General features: G+C 41.1%; 1 protein-coding gene across 1 annotated transcript in view; it reads right to left on the reverse strand.

Moving 5' to 3' along the window:
• Nucleotides 1–15,744, reverse strand: part of LOC143280888 (spectrin beta chain, non-erythrocytic 5-like) — a 355,560-nt gene that overhangs the window by 195,293 nt on the left and 144,523 nt on the right. The window contains exons 11-17 of the mRNA XM_076585640.1: nt 14,964–15,006; nt 10,580–10,711; nt 9,492–9,574; nt 5,515–5,653; nt 4,959–5,149; nt 3,038–3,215; nt 287–487 (exon numbers count right to left, since the gene is read on the reverse strand). Of these exons, the coding sequence (XP_076441755.1) occupies nt 287–487; nt 3,038–3,215; nt 4,959–5,149; nt 5,515–5,653; nt 9,492–9,574; nt 10,580–10,711; nt 14,964–15,006 (967 nt within the window). The remainder of the gene's footprint in view (nt 1–286; nt 488–3,037; nt 3,216–4,958; nt 5,150–5,514; nt 5,654–9,491; nt 9,575–10,579; nt 10,712–14,963; nt 15,007–15,744) is intronic.

A 15,744-nucleotide genomic window follows, 5' to 3' on the forward strand; every position in this document is an offset into this window, starting at 1 on the left:
TGACAGTAACACTTTGTTAGTAAAACAATGACAGTAGTATGGTCAGTAAAACACTGACAGTGACATGGTTTCAACACACACATACACACACACACGCACGCACACACACACACACACACACACACGCACGCACACACACACACACACACACACACACACACGCACGCACACACAAATACACTCTGACATGCAAACTAACTAAACACACTAACACCCACCCTCCCCCACCCACAATAACCACCCCCCACCCCCACCCCCCCACCCCTTTCCCCTCCTACACACACACCTGCTGTGCTTCAATAGCGTCTTCAAGGCGGATGCGTCGAGCGGCCGCCCCATCCTGCAGCTGCTTCCACTTGTCCATCAGGTTCCGGATGCGCGAGCCGATCTCCACCCGGGCCTCGTGACCCCGGTTCACCAGGTCCTGACCTTTGCCACACACCCCTTCACACCGCGGCCACCTTCCCTGCATCTCCGCTTCCAAAGCCTGCCGATTTGAAATGAAATGAAATGAAATTATGGTGCTTAGAGCCTCGCCGACCACTAAGGCCATCTCAAGGCTATCGCCGCGTTAATAACTACTACAAGGATTAAAAAAAAAAACAACCAAAAAACAAACAATTAAAACGAGTCATCACTTCAAACTTTCCACTCCAAAGTTTAAAAAAAAAAACTTCCATAGTTTAAAACCTTCAAATCTGGTTAAAAATGTTCACTTCTTTTAAGAAGTCCATCAGCGCCCACGGAGGGACATCACGAAACAAGGTCTTCAAAGAAACCGCCGTGTAATGTCTGTGTCTAACGTTATGCAGATCCCAACAGTCAAAGAGCACGTGTTTCACGGTGAGAGGCTCATCACAGGGAATACATCGAGGGGCCTCTTCCCCCTTCAACAAGTAAGAATGAGTAAAAAAAAAAAAAAAAAAAGTGTGCCCCGCATGCAGTCTGCACAGCACAGACTCCTCCTTGACAGCCTGCCGATTTGGGGAAAAACAAAATTCACAGTGGTGTTTAGTATAAATGATATCTACATGTTACTATGACTCTTAAAACTCGGAGGCAAGTCAGGAGCCAGAAAGTCATAATCTATCTGTCTATCTATCTATGTTTACATAGAAAAAGACACACACACACTCACAGACACACATGCATCCCCTACCACAACACACACATACAACCACATCCACCAACCCTAAACCACTCACTTCAAAGTCAAAACTATCCATCCATCCATCCATCTATCTATCAATGCCATCTATCTATCCACCCATCTATCAATATATATGTTTACATAGAAAAAAAGAGACTCACACGGACGCACACAGACACATATGCATGCCCCCACACACCCACAACACATACATACAACCACACCCACACATACCCCCAAAAAACCCACTTCAAAGTCAAAACTAACTATCTATCTATTGATCTATCTATCTATCCATCCATCCATCCATCCATCCATCTACCCATCAATAAGGTCACACAGAAAAAGACAGAGGCACTCACTCACACACACAAACACACATGCACCCTTCACTCCCTCCCACAACACACAAATACAACCACACCCAGACACCCCAAACCCCACACTTCAAAGTAAAAACTATCCACCTATCTATCCATCAATGCATCTATCCATCCATCTACCAATCCATCCATCTATCTATCCCCCCTACACACACATACACCCCCCACCACCCTCCATGCTCCCCAGCCCACCCTCCAAGAGAGACAATGTGAAGTGTTGGCCTGGAGGTAACGCATCCACCTAGGAAGCGAGAGAATCTGAGGTGCACTGGTTTGAATCACACCAGCAGTCACCAGTATTTTCTCCCCCTCTACTAGACCTTTAGTGGTGGTCTGGACGCTACTTATTTGAATGAGACGATAAACCAAAGTCCCATGCGCAGCATGCATTTAGCGCACGTAAAGAACCATGTGCAACAAAAGGGTTGTCCCTGGCATAATTCTGTAGAAAAATCCACTTCGATAGGAAAACAAATAAAATTGCAGAAAAAAAAAGGTTGGCGCTGCCAGTGTAGCAACGAGCTCTCCCTGGGGAGAGCAGCCTGAACTTCACACAGAGAAATCTGTTGGGATAAAAAATAAAAATAATAATGATAATAATGATAGCATTTATATAGCGCTGAATCTTGTGCAGAGATAAATCTAGGCACATCCACACCAGTCATTCACACGCATGCATAACTCTAAAACTGACGACAAGGAAGAGGTTGGGGAGAGAGGCTATCTAGTGAAGAGGTGGGTTTTAAGGCCAGACTGAGTGCGGAGACCTGACGAAGCGAAAGAGGAAGAAGTTCATTCCAAATACAAGGTCCAGAGACAGAGAAAGAACGACGTCCAACAGTGGAGTGTTTGAATCTGGGTATGCGTAAACAGAGTGGACGCGAAGCCGATCGTAGAGAGCGAGATGTAGTGTAGAGGTGCCAAAAACAGATCCCTGTGGGACTCCGTGTTTGATTTTAACAGGTTCAGACAGGAAATTATCGACGATGACAGACTGGAATCGATCAGTGAGATAAGATTTGAACCAACTGATAACAGTGCCGTTGATGCCAAATGTAAAATGAAGACGGGAAAGGACTGAATGGTCTATCGTGTCAAAGGCGGCTGACAAGTCGAGAAGAGTGAGAAGGGAAATTTTTCCTGAGTTGGACGCTAGCAGTAGATTGTTCAGGATGTGAAGGAGAGTGATTTCGGTGCTGTGGGCAGCACGATATTGCAGACTGAAAAGGGTGAAGGAGATTGTTGAAACGAAGGTGGTTGTTGAGCTGCTTCAGGACAGATTTTTCAATGAGTTTAGACAGGAAAGGAAGGTTAGAAACTGTTTCGATAATTTTTCAAAATATTTGCATCAAGGTTGGGTTTCTTCAGAGGAGGCTGGACGATTGCAGTTTTGAAAGTGGATGGAAACATTCCAGTAAGAAGGGATGAGCTGACAATACTGGTGATTGTAGAGAGAAGCTGTGAGACACACTGGGGAAAAAGAGCAATACAATACAAAACTCACGGCATGTTTGTTGAGCATGACGAGGGCGGCGTTGAGGTCCTTGCCAAGGGAGGAGGAGCGCACGGCCTCGATCTTCTCGCCGACCCAGCGGTCCTCCTCCTCCGTGTCCTGGAGAAACTGGTAGTACTGCTGCGCCGTCTCCAGCCCCTTCTTCCGCCGGTCGCTGTCCCCCTGCACCCTGACACACACCACGCCACCCACACACAGTGTCACTATCAGTATCGGTAGCTCAAGGAGGCGTCACTGCGTTCGGTCAAATCCATATACGCTACACCACATCTGCCAAGCAGATGCCTGACCAGCAGCGTAACCCGGCGCGCTTAGTCAGGCCTTGAGAAGAAAAAAAAAAAATATATATATATATATAAAATAAAATAAAAATAAATAAAAATAAAAATAAAATAAAATAAGTAAAGTAAAAAATAACAAAATAATAATAATAATAATAATTTAAAATAAAGAATAAAAAATAAAACAAATATAATAATAATAAATAAATAAATAAATAAAATAATAGACAAATACATAAAAATACTACTACTACTACTACTACTACTACCACGCACACAGCTTCAGTGTCTATCTAAAACAAGGGTGAAGGATACAAGGTTTATCACCTCCCTTGCATCATCTGCTATGACTTGTCATTACAGACGACTCTCACTTAGAATGGAATGATGAGCGCGCCCAATGGCAGCTATCAGTCGGCTCATACCAGGTTGGCCGACTGTTGTGCAAATGACTCTGTGTTTGTAAAGCGCTTAGCTCACTCAGTACTGCCAGTTAGCTCCTCTAACTTTCCCCACAGACGACCCAAACTGATCAGTAACATAACGTTATCTGTTGGGACAAAATATAAAACTCCCTCCCTTCTTATGCTATCATACAGTTGTTGTTCGAAATTTGCACACACTGATGACTTGTAATGTAACCAAATCCTGGAAAGCACAAAGAGTTTGAAACAGATTAAATTCAGATCGTTATAGAGTCACAATAGGGCCACTTTGTCTAATTCTGTTGTCTGCCTTGTGACTGAAACGAAACTGGGTCAGACACCATTGTTGACACGCACTGTTCACGTGAACCAGTCACCACTAAAATAACTCTCCTGTTCGCGGGCACAGTAATACACACTGCATTCACTGGAGTGGAGAGTCAGAGGGTCAGTTAAGATATGCTTAGCTTAAAACGTCATTATGCAAAGTAGGTGCCATTCCAAAAATTCAAAACTATCTAAGGCCCCGGTCGGGCTCCTTCATCTGAAACAATTATAAATGGATCAATCGGGGTCCTTCGTTTGGAGTGAGTTAAAGCTTGGTCTCCGACTGAGGATAGGTGCTGTGGAAGTATCCATATCATCATCATCATCATCATAGTCATCACTCACTTCTTGAGGTCACTGTTGAGGGCAGCTAGACCTCCTCCCCCTCCTCCTCATCATCATTGTCAACATCATCATCATCATTGTCAACATCATCATCATCACTGTCATCATCATCATCACTTCTTGAGGTTGTTGAGGGTGGCATATCATCATCATCGTCATCATTATCATCGCCATCATCACTCACTTCTTGAGGTCATTATTGAGGGTGGCATCATCATTATCGTCATCATTATCACCATCATTATCATCATCGTCACTCACTTCTTGAGGTTGCTGTTGAGGGTGGCATCATCATCAGCATAATCATCATCGCCACCAGCATCACTCACTTCTTGAGATCGTTGTTGAGGACGGCTTCATCATCATCATCATCATCGTCGTCATCATCATCATCGTCATCACTAACATCATCACTCACTTCTTGAGATCGCTGTTGAGGGCTGCCAGGCGCTGGTCAAGGGAGGGCTCCTGGACCTCATCATCATCATCATCATCATCATCACTAACATCATCACCACCACCATCATCACTCACTTCTTGAGATCGCTGTTGAGGGCCGCCAGGCGCTGGTCGAGGGAGGGCTCCTGGACCTCCTGGGACTTGTGGTTCAGCTTGTGCACCCGGCGGGTCAGCGCCTGCAGCTGGGCCTCCTGCAGGCTGTGCTGCTCCAGCATGTCCTGGGTGGCCTGCAGGTGCTTCCCGTAGTCCTCCCCGGCCACCTTGCTCTGCGGCAGGTGGGAGAGGGACAGGTGTGGTGTGTGGTGGTGAGTGAGAGACAGGTGTGGTTGTGTTGTGTTGTGTTGCGTTGTGTTGCGTTGTGTGAGACAGGAGAAAGACAGGTGTGGTGAGACAGGTGTGGCTGTATGTATTGTACTGCACTGCATTCTTGCTTTGTGTTGCATGAGACAGGTGTGACACAGGTGTGGTGAGACAGGTGTGGTTGTATTGTATTGTATTGTATTGCATTGCATTGCATTGCATTGCATTGCATTGCATTGCATTGCATTGTATTGTATTGCAGGTGTGTTGTGTTGAAGGAGAAGGAGAAGAAGAAGAAGAAGAAGAAGAAGAAGAAGAAGAAGAAGATTACCTGTACTTCTTTCAACTCGTCCTGAATGGACTCAATCTCGCGGAACATGGCCATGACGCTGTTGTAGCCAGACAGGGTGGACTTGCGTGCCTCCAGTTTGGCCAGCAGTGCCTGCCACCTGGCCATGATGTCCTGGTCTCTGGAGAACAAAAGAGAGAAAGAAAAAAAAAACATAGTCATGCAAGCATAAAATACCAATAAACAACTCCCCCCAACCCCCCCCCCCTTGTTCCATTTTTTTTTAATGAACACTATTTTAACATTTACATATATATATATATATATCTAGAGGCATACTTTCAAACAAGCAAAACGAAACAAAACAAAAACTGAAACTCATAAGCAAAACACACACACACACACACACACACACACACACAGAGACACACACACACACACACTGAGACACACGCACACACACACACACACACACACATACAACGCACAGGCACACACACACACACATACAAACACACAAACACACACACATTATCATCATCATCATCAACAACAACATAAATGTTTCACAGATAAGTATAGGTACTTACACTTCCATCCCTTGATGCCATGTTCCACACACACACACACACACACACACACACACACACACACACACACACACACACACACTATCATCATGATCATCATCATCATCATCATCATCAACAACAACATAAATGTTTCACAGAGAAGTCTAGGTACTTACACTTCCCATCCCTTGATGCCATGATCCACACACACACACACACACACACACACACACACACACACACTATCATCATGATCATCATCATCATCATCATCAACAACAACATAAATGTTTCACAGAGAAGTATAGGTACTTACACTTCCCATCCCTTGATGCCATGATCCACACACACACACACACACACACACACACACTATCATCATGATCATCATCATCATCATCATCAACAACATAAATGTTTCACAGAGAAGTCTAGGTACTTACACTTCCCATCCCTTGATGCCATGATCCACTTCTCTCTCATGCTCCCTCATCAACCTTCCACCCCCTTACTCCCCGCCCACCCCCAACACACACACCCCACACTCCAAATTCAATGGATCCCCTTATCATCTGAGTCTCACCATTTCATACTTGTTTTTTTATGTGAACAGATATTAAAAAAAAAAAAAAAAAAAAATGAAGATGATAAGGAAAAGTCTTACTGTACTTAAGCAAGTGTCTTAACTGTTGGTAAACACACATTGTAAGCAAACACACATTGTTTAATTTCTTCAGGGTAGCAACAAGGGAGCAGGCAAGGATGGATAAGTATACTGCAAAGACTATAGTGGACAAGAAAAAAAAAAGGAAATCAATTAATGATAGGAAGGTAGATGTGTCAGCATCCCTCAAACTTTCTTCTTGAACTGTTAATATTTGCTAAGTACTGTTCTTCTTCAGAATATCTTTTTTTTTTCTCAGAACAGCAATAAAAAGTTGTATAACTGGCTGGACACTTTGTAATTATTTGCATCTGTAAATCAAGAAATTTAGCTGAAAGTAGAACCAGATCCATCACTTTATCTGTTTGTAAACTGTTTTTCATACCAAATAAAACAAGTTCCTTATCTAATTAAAAGTTTTCACAATGCTGGTGTGACGGGGTGGTAAGGTGGTGTTAGAGAAGGTGAAGACAGGTAGAAGGTGTTGTGCAGAAGAGAGCTGCAGCCAGGCAAGGTAGACTGGGGAAGGCAGTGCGCTGGTTTTCTTCTTTTATTCTTTCATTCTTCCAGACCAGGAGAGTTCTCTCTTTGTCTGGCACTCGCTCACTCCTTATATTCTGTCCCGCCGAACCGCAAAGCCAGCGCCGCGAAGCAACTCACGAAACCGGCCCTCCGCGAGCCTTGAGGGGCCAAGCTTGTGTTTGTTTGACCAATTTTAGCGGCTTCTGACTTTCGGCTCGGGGAACTAACATAGACATATTATATATCACACAAAACTACAAGAGACGAGCATTTTCTTAAGTTAAACCATTTTCTACAAAATTAATGTAGTTAAAAACTGTAAACAAAAAGAGTCACTGAATGAACGAGCTTTTAACGAGTTCATGTATCATTTTTGTACATTACAACAATTAATACGTCGCGATATGTAATATAATTGCAACAGTTAAGTAACTGAACATTCTGAATTTCCAACTATATAAAAATCATCTATAAAATCTGCTTCTAGAGTAAAGATTTTTTATGTAAAAATTCAAGAGAAAACTCAGCGGACAGCTCCCGTGTCGGCACCGCTTGGCGGTGCTTTTGGCACTTGTGATCGACAATGAAATACTTCGTTTAAACCAACTACAACACAATTATACATGCACGATACTAATCAGATTGATAACAGAAATGCAAACATCTGCAAGACACGATATAAAAATGTGTAGGTATTGTAAAAACGTATTTTGCTCAAATCGGCACTGACGAATTCCAATGGCTTGAAGAAGAGATAGTTTTGTGGCGCCGAAATGCCGTCAGACATTTCGTACCATCGCATGCCTATAACTTAGGTGTACACGGAAAGCAGTACACGAGAAGAAGGCTTAATCATTTACATTTTAATGCACATTCTAAATTCCACGGCAACTATATCGATTTATAGAAAACGAAGGTATTTTGTATGTTTCAACTGAGTGGATTTCGAAGATCGCGCCAAAACTCATTCACATAAATATTAGTTTAAAAAGGTTATAGGCTTTCTGGCCAAATGATATCATTACAGTTGAGAAGTATGATCGTTCTGAAGTTCCATAACACAAAACTATAATCTCATCTATAAGGAAGTGTTTATAATTTAACAAATTGATGAAAATCATCATACGGTTCCCTGTAAAGGGAGATAACTTGTGACCGATTTACAACTTCCTTGGTAACCTTCGGCGAGTCACAAAAATCGTCTGCTAAGCTGGCCCAACGAAGATCGTAGCCAACCCGGCTACACTGGCATCTCTCTCTCATGGTCACCAGTATACCATTATTTTGTCTCTATGCAAAGATGGTTAATTTTCTACCTGAACCTCAAAATCTGCTAACAATGATGATTAAAAAAAAAAGTGTCATCCCTATTAATCACAGTCCCTGAGGAAGAGCCTACGGTCAGAAATGCTGACGCGTTTTATTGTCAAAGTGAGTCTTTCACAACCAGTGACAGTGGTGGCGTTTGATTCTTCAAGACTTTATCCATTTGTCATCTGGAACTTGAAATCAAAACTAAGGATAACTCTTTTTATATTGTGTGCATCGCATCTTCTCATTTTCACCCAGTCACCACAGTCTGAAACTCTGAATTCATGAAACCAGTTTCAACAACTATTTGTTTAACTCACTCAGTACGGCCAGTCCTCTCTTCTCTACACAGACCCCTCGGGTGTCCAGTGGGTGTCTGAATGACCCAACCTTTAGCTTCCGTCGTCAGAATTGTGGTATTCTTTGTCAACATTCACCTCTTCAGTATAAGAGCCTTCCGCTTGCAATATTTTGATGATGGTAACTGGGGTGAAACGCTGTTAACGTCATCTCTTTCGCTGTTCGTATGGAGAGAGTTAAGTATCAATACCAAATGACAAGAACACAACACTGTGTTGTTGTCTTTTGGTATTGATACTTAAACACAACACTGGGCGTTATTTGATTATCTGATTGTCATTACGACAGTGCAAAGGAGTAGACAAGCCCTCGACGATTCCAACGATATGTGTTGTTTTTTAACAACATCTGAATTCTGGATCGGTGGGCAAAGGCGCATAAAAAATGTTAACAACGGCGACATAATGGAGACTGACATGAGTACAGGTGCACCACTATAGTGTTGTGTTTGAACAGTGCTTTTCGAAATTGTGGACTCTGCTTAACTTTGGATTCTGTGTTGTGCAAAAAGAGTGTGAGGGGAAAGTGGACAGTGGAAGGATGAATATTTATATACAGCACACACAGACACTACAATAACTTGTACTCACTTCTGTTTGACTTTCTCCTTCGCGCGGTAGTTGCCTTGGACAAGCTCTTTGGCCAGACTGTTCAGGGCTTTAAACCTGTCTTTCTGCAATCCCAACGAGTCAACAGGTTGGAGAATTACTCCTGTGTTCCAAATCATGAATCTACTTACATGAACAAAAGGCACGAGAAATGGAGTGCACAGAAAAAAAAACAACCCGCTTCTGTCTGTCAAGACCAAAACAAGACCACACACACACATATATATATGGAGTGATGGCCTAGAGGTAACGCGTCCGCCTAGGAAGCGAGAGAGAATCTGAGCGCGCTGGTTCGAATCACGGCTCAGCCGCCGATATTTTCTCCCCCTCCACGAGACCTTGAGTGGTGGTCTGGACGCTAGTCATTCGGATGAGACGATAAACCGAGGTCCCGTGTGCAGCATGCACCTAGCGCATGTAAAAGAACCCACGGCAACAAAAGGGTTGTTCCTGGCAAAATTCTGTAGAAAAATCCACAAATAAACTGCACGCAGGAAAAATTTTTAAAAAAAAGGGGTACGCTGTAGTGTAGCGACACGCTCTCCCTGGGGAGAGCAGCCCAAATTTCACACAGAGAAATCTGTTGTGATAAAAAGAAATACAAATACAAGTACAAATATGCATGAGCACATAGACACAAACACACAGAATCTGTACACTAACACACACTGCAAAATGTACTTTTGCATGCATATGCACACTACACAAGATGTACGTGTCATACATCAAGAAAGAATAGGGAAGATATGCAACTGTACTACACACAAAGTGACAAACAGACCAAGCCCATTCCCACCCCCACACACTACACACTCATACCAAAAAACACATAAAAATGTGTAGAGTTAAATATATGCAATGAACTGCACACACACACACACACACACACACACACAAACAACACCCCCACCTAACCCCCCAAACACACACAACCTCAACACCCATACCCACACGCACACACACACACTCATCCACACACACACACACACACACAACCTCAACACCCATACCTACACACACACACACACACACACACACACACACCACCTCTCCACACCCACCACACCCACCCTGGCCAAAATCTCGGCACTGATGGCCTGATGCTTTTTGACGGCCGCCTCAGTCTGCGCCGCATTGCCACACACCATCTTCTCGTCCAGGATCTGTTCCATGTCGTTCAGCCACGACTCTCGGATGGCAGCCTGTCACACACACACACACACACACACACACACACACACACACACACACACACACACACACACACACACAGCGAGACACAACACACATACACACATACACACACACACAGAGACACAACACACAACACACACACAGACACACATATACACACAGACACACACATGCACACACACACACACACACACACAACACACACACAACACACATAGAGACACATGTGCACACATGCAGAGACACAACACACACAACACTCACATGCACACACACACATACATACACATGTACACACACACAACACAACACAACACACACACACACACACACACACACATACACATCACCCACAGTCATTAATCTGTAGCAGCCTGTCCGTACCCTTGTTAATCTTTACCCTGGGTACATCTGGCTAGCCCAGGTTAACCCCTATGTCTCTGTAAAACTAGCCTGGAATGTCTCCCAGAGAGGTAAACTTCAACCACTCCATAAATTCTTTTTTCAAATTCACTCAGGAAATTTAACCCCTTGACTGCAGTGCTGCTGGGTACACTCATCAGTAAAGAGAAGAGTTTCCATGTTTCCCGTCACACGTATCTGTCATTGAAGACATTTTGTTAAAGCGTTAATGTATACTTGCTTACTTACTTGCTTACTTACTTACTGACTGAGAACGTTGATGTTTTTGACTTTTTGCATTCATTATCAGTTGTTTCGCTTGTCAGTTTAACGACTTCTCTTTTACGAAGTCCTTTAAGTAATTTCCTGTAACTGTATTTAGAGTTGTTTTGTTGTTGTTGTTGTTTTTTTCTTCCAAATTTCACCCACATTTTTACCCTCATTTGCCCAGTTTCTCCCAACCCTCCATTCATCCACATCTCCCACCCCTTCTAACCGATAATACTCAGATGTATTCATAAATACTTTTAACAAAATGTCTTCAATCACCGATATGTGTGACGGGACATTAAACAAAATTCCTCCTCCTCCTTACTTACTTACTTATACTTGATACTTGATGTTGTCGGTGTTTGAGACATGTGTCAGTTCACCGGTCGATATGTTGGCCATATCCACAGCTGCTTGCACTTGCAAGGTCTACTGATTATTAGCAGTCCGGGTTGCACAGTAAATCGGGCAAATGAGGGAGGGAGTTGAGTGAAATTCGAAAAATGCACCCGATGAATGCACCTGACCAAATTTCTCTGTAATTTGAGATAATAAAGTTATTCTTATCTTAACCTATTCTTTATAAGACAGGGCTTACATAATCAAGATGTCAGTCACCGTTCTTCCATTTATAGACTTTTTTTTTTCCTTGGAGGATCTTATCATACTGTTAATCAGCAGAATCAGTTAACTACCATTGAAATGTACACAGAAAGAAGGAAATGCAGTTAGTGACTGAATGCTACACTTATCCCCCTTCACCAAGGTTCAGCAATCAAGGGATTCAAAATGTGAAAACTACCCAACCATCACAGTTGTATGTATGTACTTCCAGTTTTTGATACCGTTCTGTAAGAATTACAAGCATATCCAGACAGAACAATTATATTTTACCTTGATGACAAAAGTGTTGTAAGAACTTCAAAACGTCTCACAAAAGTATTGCAGACTAGCTTTCAAGCAGAAGAATTGTATTTTATCTTGATGACAAAAGTGTTGCAAGAATTTCAAAACGTCTCACAAAAGTATTGCAGACAAGATTTCAAGCAGAAGAATTATATTTTATCTTAACTGATGACAAAAGTGTTGTAAGAATTTCAAAACGTCTCACAAAAGTATTGCAGACTAGATTTCAAGCAGAAGAATTATATTTTATCTTAACTGATGACAAAAGTGTTGTAAGAATTTCAAAACGTCTCACAAAAGTGTTGCAGACTAGCTTTGAAGAAGAAGAATTCTATTTTATCTTGATGACAAAAGTGTTGCAAGAATTTCAAAACGTCTCACAAAAGTATTGCAGACTAGATTTCAAGCAGAAGAATTCTATTTTATCTTGATGACAAAAGTGTTGCAAGAATTTCAAAACGTCTCACAAAAGTATTGCAGACTAGATTTCAAGCAGAAGAATTATATTTTATCTTAACTGATGACAAAAGTGTTGTAAGAATTTCAAAACATCTCACAAAAGTGTTGCAGACTAGCTTTGAAGTAGAAGAATTATATTTTATCTTGATGACAAAAGTGTTGCAAGAATTTCAAAACGTCTCACAAAAGTATTGCAGACTAGATTTCAAGCAGAAGAATTATATTTTATCTTAACTGATGACAAAAGTGTTGTAAGAATTTCAAAACGTCTCACAAAAGTGTTGCAGACTAGCTTTCAAGCAGAAGAATTCTATTTTATCTTGATGACAAAAGTGTTGCAAGAATTTCAAAACGTCGCACAAAAGTATTGCAGACTAGATTTCAAGCAGAAGAATTCTATTTTATCTTGATGACAAAAGTGTTGCAAGAATTTCAAAACGTCTCACAAATGTATTGCAGACTAGATTTCAAGCAGAAGAATTATATTTTATCTTAACTGATGACAAAAGTGTTGTAAGAATTTCAAAACGTCTCACAAAAGTGTTGCAGACTAGCTTTGAAGAAGAAGAATTATATTTTATCTTGATGACAAAAGTGTTGCAAGAACTTCAAAACGTCGCACAAAAGTATTGCAGACTAGCTTTCAAGCAGAAGAATTCTATTTTATCTTGATGACAAAAGTGTTGCAAGAATTTCAAAACGTCTCACAAAAGTATTGTAGACTAGATTTCAAGCAGAAGAATTATATTTTATCTTAACTGATGACAAAAGTGTTGTAAGAATTTCAAAACGTCTCACAAAAGTGTTGCAGACTAGCTTTGAAGAAGAAGAATTCTATTTTATCTTGATGACAAAAGTGTTGCAAGAATTTCAAAACGTCTCACAAAAGTATTGCAGACTAGCTTTCAAGCAGAAGAATTATATTTTATCTTGATGACAAAAGTGTTGCAAGAATTTCAAAACGTCTCACAAAAGTATTGCAGACTAGATTTCAAGCAGAAGAATTATATTTTATCTTAACTGATGACAAAAGTGTTGTAAGAATTTCAAAACGTCTCACAAAAGTATTGCAGACTAGCTTTGAAGTAGAAGAATTATATTTTATCTTGATGACAAAAGTGTTGTAAGAATTTCAAAACATCTCACAAAAGTATTGCAGACTAGCTTTCAAGTTTCAGTTTCAAGGACCGCATCAGTGTGGAGTAATCAATTTAAGCTACACTGCATTTGTTTTTTTTTTATTCAAAATAGTAACAACATATGAAGAGGGGAGCATTATGCCTTACTTATTGCATAAAGCCAATGTCCTGGCCAGGCTTTCAAGAATAAGTAAAATAACCACAAAAAAAACAAAAAACCAATATGGTCCCCTGATGCTAGAATTTCACAGATCTACTCAATACTTTTGGTTCTTTTTTCTTTTTTTGAAACACTCAGAAGATATTTGTTTACAATAAAAGAAAAAAAAAATTCCATGAAATTATGTCTTACTCTAACTTCCCATCTGTCCCCACCCGGTAAAAGTACACTCAGAAGATATTTGTTTACAATAAAAGAAAAAAAAAATTCCATGAAATTATGTCTTACTCTAACTTCCCATCTGTCCCCACCCAGTAAAAGTGTAGGACTTGATGATGTAATCACTCCACTGGTGTACCAAGGTTAAAGAGAAAATGAGTCTGTCGATAAGAATAATCAACACTCCAAATCTACTAGCACTCAGATCAGGGCTGAAAATCAATGACTGTGGACAGTCTATGAGACGGGCGCAACAGCCAAGTGGTTAAAGCGCTGGACTGTCAATCTGAGGGTCCCGGGTTCGAATCACGGTGACGGCGCCTGGTGGGTAAAGGGTGGAGATTTTTACGATCTCCCAGGTCAACATATGTGCAGACCTGCTAGTGCTTGAACCCCCTTCGTGTGTAAACGCATGTAGAAGATCAAATACGCACGTTAAAGATCCTGTAATCCATGTCAGCGTTCGGTGGGTTATGGAAACAAAAACATACCCAGCATGCACACCCCCGAAAACGGAGCATGGCTGCCTACTTGGCGGGGTAAAAACGGTCATGCACGTAAAAGCCCACTCGTGTACATGCGAGTGTACGTGGGAGTTGCAGCCCACGAAAGCAGAAGAAGAAGTAGTAGGACAGTCTATGCATGACAATAAAGGACAAGAAAATAAGCCCAGCAAACATGAAGATACGTCATTTTGAGGATTACCTTTCTTGCAAATCTTCTTGCCAGCTGTTCCAAACGTTCTTGTCTGCAAAATACAAAAGTACCAAATTTATTATTGTCATTGTATTTTTCATATTCTGAAACAAGATACATGACCTAGTTTCTATTTTAAGGTAACAACCAACATCAAAATAAAATTTTCATCATGAATGAAGGGTACTGATGTAAAGAAATGTTTAACAGACTAACACCCAAACATAAAATCTAAGGTTTCTTTTTTCTTTTCTTTTTTTTTCTACAATTTCAACAGATCTATAATTCTAACAGCACCTCTCTGTTGAAAATTCAATCAAATAAATTCACTAGAAATGTAACAGCAACAATGCCAAGCTATGCTTTTAATTTCAACCTGACAACCCACATACAACTCAAGCAAAATGCCCTCCTTTCCAATCTTGAAATAAACCCTGCTCAATTAAAGGAACGCACAACTTTTGCAGAGACTCGCATTTTCCAGTTCCAACAAAAAAAAGCTTGCCATTTATGTTTTTTTGGTGTGTGTTACAGACGTCAATGTACAATGTTTCCATGCCCCTAGGGGGGTGCATGAAATAAACGTCTTGCCATGCCTTGAAAACAAATCTCTGGCTGTTCCAACCTGATCAGATCAAACACAGAGTGAATTATTTCCATTTGAACCATATCCTTTCTTGTTCTTCCGTTTACACAGTTGATGTCACATCAGTCACACATCTTTTTTCTTTTTCTTTTTTCCAACATTTTTTTATTCAGACAAAGGTTTACAGATACAGAATTTATATGT

This window comes from Babylonia areolata, chromosome 4 (genome assembly GCF_041734735.1).
Source record: "Babylonia areolata isolate BAREFJ2019XMU chromosome 4, ASM4173473v1, whole genome shotgun sequence".
Classification (NCBI taxonomy): Eukaryota; Metazoa; Mollusca; class Gastropoda; order Neogastropoda; family Buccinidae; genus Babylonia; species Babylonia areolata.